The 5,323-nt window shown below is 43.4% G+C and overlaps 1 protein-coding gene across 1 annotated transcript in view; it reads left to right on the top strand.

The window, feature by feature from the left end:
• LOC127672115 (methyl-CpG-binding domain protein 3-like 2B) overlaps positions 1-5,105 on the top strand; it is a 25,325-nt gene extending 20,220 nt beyond the window's left edge. The window contains exon 4 of the mRNA XM_052167316.1: positions 4,399-5,105. Within this exon, the coding sequence (XP_052023276.1) occupies positions 4,399-5,105 (707 nt within the window). The remainder of the gene's footprint in view (positions 1-4,398) is intronic.
• The last annotated feature ends 218 nt before the right edge of the window (positions 5,106-5,323 follow it).

Raw genomic sequence — 5,323 nt, forward strand, 5'->3', positions numbered from 1 at the left:
GAACATAGTGAAGCATGTATCCTTATTACATGGTGGGGAATCCTCTGGGTATATGCCCAGGAGTGGTATAGCAGGATCTTCTGATAATCTTAATGGTAGAGAAATTTAAATCTTGTTCTTCCAAACCTTTTGGAGATGGGACAGCAGAGGGTTAAGATATAGCTGCTAGAGTTTCCCGGTATCATGGCAGATGCGCAAGGGATCTGATTTTAGTAAGGCTTACAAGATTAGGTTTTAGTTGTTGCACCCAGAAATTGAGTTACCATTGTTTCTGAATTAAGTTTGTGTTGTTTTCCTTCATGGCTGCTCATCTCGGGATAAGAGAGAAAGGTCAGAAGGGATAAGTTACCATGAAGAAAGATAGCCATCTTCCTGACTCCCCAAACCAGAGTCTGCATATTATACATCAAGTAAACCAGTAGATGGGGCCAGAGAGAGTATAAGTAACAAACCAACAGATCACCTGTACAAACCAGCGCTATTGGGCAACATCTAAACCATGACAGCTTTCCCATACCAAAATGCATCTTAACTGCACTGACAGCCAAAAGACAAAACCCAGCACAAGTACAGACTCCAAACTCTGCTGCAGAAGTGATGAGCCATGAAGTGCCTGCCAGCTTTCTTCCTTTCCACTGGAGAGCAAATCACAAAAGAGTTGGAAGCTTTGTTGTCTACTGTCAAAAGACAGAGTGAATGTGAAAGCTCTTAGGCTTTGCTGGGTTAGTCATATTGAGCGAACTTTAAACATCATACTAAATTTGTTTTATGTGAATTCATATCCAGACCAGGAATCTATATACTGTAATTATGGTGTTAAACGAGACATATGCCTGCTCAGCTGCCACTTAGGGAGGTCTTATGAGACAAATCCATCCCTCTTTCTCATTCCCTCAGTTATATTGATAGACACCATGACTATTTTGTGTTATTTTGCTATCCAATGTGTCAGAGAAATATTTGTCCAAGAACTATTTAAGATAGCTTTTCTTGGTTGTAATCATTTTATTAGTTCACAAATAAAAATACTGACTTATAAAAAAAATCTTGTTCTTCCAAACATGTACGATTCCATGAATTCACTTATCATTCATTTCCAAGCAAAGAGAGCCTTACTTTCTCTCGACAATGCCTGCGGTAGGTTCTAATCACTATATTCCCAACGTCTCCCCTTGGGTTTCCTGAAATCCTCCTGATGTTTTTCACGTGTGTACCTACTACTTTGAAGTCAAGGGATTGAGTCTCTGTGTGGCCTTTCCTTCAGTCTCTGCTCTATACTTTGTCTCCACGTTTGTTCCAGTGAGTATTTTGTTCCCCTTTCTGGGAGGGTCCAAAGTGCCCACACTTTGGTCTTCCTTCTTCTTGAGCTTCGTATGGTATCTTCCAATTGTATCTTAGGTATTAGGGAGTTTGGGACTAATATCCACTTATCAGGGAGTGCATATCATGTGTGATTGGGTTGTGATGGTGCACAACTGTAGGATTTGCTGAAGTCCGCAGAGGCAGGAGGATCACGAGTTTGAGGCCAGCCTGGGACTATCGATGCTGGTTAGCTGGAGCTAAGAAATTAGCAGTGATTAAGAAGAGACCAGCATCATTGAGGCGAAATCTTCTGGGAAGTGTTTTCTGAGAGCACAGAGGCTGTGTTCCAGAGATAGCCAAGGTTGTACCTTGTGCTGTGGCTGAACTTGGTAATGTGTAAGAGTCACCTAGGTGGTACTGGCTTTGAAGGCATGAAGGAGTCATGAAGAGCACCTGAGGTTCGGCACTGTGAGAGGCCATGGAAGGCTGTTGGTGAAGATACAGCTTCACTTGCAGTTGAAAGCCCAGGACTGAAGGGGTCATGCATAGAAGTTGAGGCTTGACACCATGAAGAGAGCCTGTGAGAAGCTATTGGTGAAGCCTAGTTACAGCAGAAGATAGCAGTGTTTTGGAGATGCCAGTGCCATAAGATGACCACCAAGAGCAGCAGCAGAAGTGGAGTACAGGCAGCTGGAGCCTAGAAGACAAGGTGTGTGCTACAAAGGGCAGAGCTGGAGAAGTGACCCAAGCCCTTGGAGGAGCCCAGAAGATCATGAGTGGATCCCAGACATTGGACAGTTGGAGTGACTTTGCTTTTGATTGTGACTGTGCCCTGATATTTTTCCCTCTTGAAGTAAGAAGTATTTTAGTGGAACCCACAATTAAGAGACTTTGAATTTCTAAAAGGCTTTGAATTTAAAAAAAAAGTATTGGATATTTTAAAGGGATTGAACTTTTAATATGTAAAGACTGTGGGTCTTTTAACATTATTTAGATCTTGAGGATTGTATTATTCAGGGTTTCTATTCCTGTACAAACATCATGACCAAGAAGCAAGTTGTGAAGGAAAGGGGTTTATTGAGCTTACACTTCCACACTGCTGTTCATCACTAAAGGAAGTCAGGACTGGAACTCAAGCAGGTCAGGAAGCAGGAGCTGATGCAGAGGCCATAGAGGGATGTTTCTTACTGGCTTTCTTCCTCTGGCTTACTCAGCCCGCTCTCTTATAGACCCCAAGAACACCAGCCCAGGGATGGCAGCACCCACAAGGGGGCCTCCCGCCTTGATCACTAATCGAGAAAATGTCCCACAGCTGGATCTCATGAAGGCACTTGCCCAACTGAAGCTCCTTTTTCTGTAGTAACTCCAGCCTGTGTCAAGTTGACACACAAAGTCAGCCCGTACACTGATGAATAAGAAAGTAAGGGTTGAGGCTTAATAGTGATGTGTTTGTCTGTCAACTAGACAAGGGGCCAATTGTACTGGCTGGTTTTGTGTGTCAACTTGACACAGGCTGGAATTATTACAGAAAAAGGAGCCACAACAAACATTGCATTGAACTGGAAGCCTAGACTTTCCCCTGATTATTTTGGGCTTCTAAAACCTTAAACCAACAGGCTAGAGAGGAATAACAATGTTAGGATCCAGATTACCATGGGAAATTTGACTGTCTCTCCACAATGGAGGTGAGCAGGATTATGTCTGGAGTACAGGAGATCCCTTAGGGCATCTCTTAGTACTACCAAGTCCTGGGATTAAAGTCCATGGGAAACTACAACACCCTGATCCAAGCAGGATGGCAAAGGGCACAGACCCTTCAAGAATGAAGGTATGGGTCAATTCTCCAGGAAAAGAGCCAAGACCTACTAAGTTGTTTGCCTAAAGTGAAGGAAATACAGAAAGGGTAGTAAAGGAAGGTAGTTATAAATTCCAGCTAAGGACATGTAACTAGTTGCAGAAATGAGGATTATAAAGTAATATGAATGCTTCTGTGTTACTTTGTTAAGAATACATTTGTCGGGGCTGGAGAGATGGCTCAGCGGTTAAGAGCACTGACTGCTCTGCCAGAGGTTCTGAGTTCAATTCCCAGCAACCACATGGTGGCTCACAACCATCTATAATGGGGTCCGATGCACTCTTCTATGTGTGTCTCAAGATAGCTGCAGTGTACTTACCTATAAATAAAAATAAATAAATAAATCTTTAAAAAAAATAAAGAATACATTTGTCTTTCTTCCAATTCCTTTAACATCAATTGGTATTTAAGTCGAGACACTAAAAGAATGTTTGCAAGGGACAATGCCCCATTGTAAATTTACAAATGTGTTTGCAATTGTACCAGGAATAGTTATAACATGTTAGGAGCATTCATGACCTTGTTATTGTTTCATATGGACATGAGATATTATTTGTGTCAAGATGACAAGGGGTAGATTGTAATGGCTATTCCTGGTTGTCAACTTGATGATATCTGGAATGAACTACAATCCAGAATTGGAAGGCTCACATATGGTCCTAATCTGGTACCTAATCTGATCTGGGCTGGGAAATAACAAGTTTCTGACCTGGATCTTGGCATGGAGATCTTGAGGCATAGTGGCTATGAATCTCAGAAGATTAAGACAGAGAGATCTCTAAGTTCAAGGTCATCTGGGACAAAGCAAGTCCCAGATCCAGGCCTGGTGACACACACCTTTAATCTGTGGCACGCACCTTTAATCTGGGCCACACCTTCTGCTGGAGACCTATATAAGGACATTGGAAGAAAGAAAATTCACTCTCACTTCTTCCTCTGCTTGCCTTGCGGGACTGAGCAACTGCTAGATCCTTGGACTTCCATTCATAGCTGCTACTGACCATTGTTGGGAGTTGGACTACAGACTTGCTACCTGCCCTGGATATATCTGACTGTAGCCTGTTCTTCCTGTGATCCTGGTTGTGTCAGAATTCCTCAGAGTCCGCCTGTCTCCGTGATCCTGTGATTCTACAATCCTGTGACCCTGAGATCTGGGGAGGATTAGGTGAGAAAGACATTGCCGGTTCCAGCAACTCAACACTTGTCTGCATCTCTGCGGTCCTTTAGGACAAACTCTACAGTCTTGGAGAGGCCTTCAGGAAACTCAGTTTCAAGCCAGCCCGTGATAGGAAGACACACAAGAAGTATGATACCCAACAAATTACAAAAGAGAAGAAGACAGATCCAGGTTGCCCCAAAGAAGATAAAGTCCAAACACAAAGATAGTCTTACGTCCATACTTTCTCGGAGGATGACTAGTTGCATCTTTCAAAAACCTGTGACCATAATAACTTCACACCCTGAGAATAAAACCAGGTACAGGAGAGAGGAAGCTCAGCTGAAGAAACCCACACAGCTCTGTGCATTGAAGAGATTGCAGAACTATCAAGTTGGAGACAGTAAAGGAGGCCTATCATGTCCAATGAAGTTTACCATCCCCATAGAAATAATTGCACTGGGAATGCAGGATGAAGCCAACAACCACAGTGGTATTGAGGATCTGCTCACTCCTGGAGAAGCCACCTCTGTCCAACGCCCATGCTTGGAAAAGACTGAGCAAGTGGCTCTTCAGTTGTCACCTTCTTTCTCCAGTCAAGGGGTAACAATGCCACTGCCCCTTCATCTGTCACCATCTTACTGCATTCAAGTAACTAAGGCAGACATCCTGAGACAGACCTGGAAGGTAAAGAAAGCCAGGCAGAGACTGGCAGAAGCCTTGAAGGCAGACAGGCTTGCCAGGCAGGCAGAGAACATGAGGGAGCAAAGAAGAGTGGAAAACACGCGTTGAGGCCTCAGTAAGTTTTTGAAGGAACTTTTGGTTTTGGTTTTGAGTTCCGTTGTAGTTTCGGTTTCGGTATCGGTTTTGGTTTTGGTTTCAGTTTTGGTTTTGGTTTTGAGTTCCGTTTTGGTTTCAGATTTGGTTTTGGTTTTCGTTTTTCAACAAAAGGGTTTCCAGGTGTAACCATGGTTGTCCTGGAACCCTGTCCCAGCCTCCAGAGTGATGAC

The sequence above is a fragment of the Apodemus sylvaticus genome, chromosome 21 (genome assembly GCF_947179515.1).
Source record: "Apodemus sylvaticus chromosome 21, mApoSyl1.1, whole genome shotgun sequence".
NCBI classification, from domain to species: Eukaryota; Metazoa; Chordata; class Mammalia; order Rodentia; family Muridae; genus Apodemus; species Apodemus sylvaticus.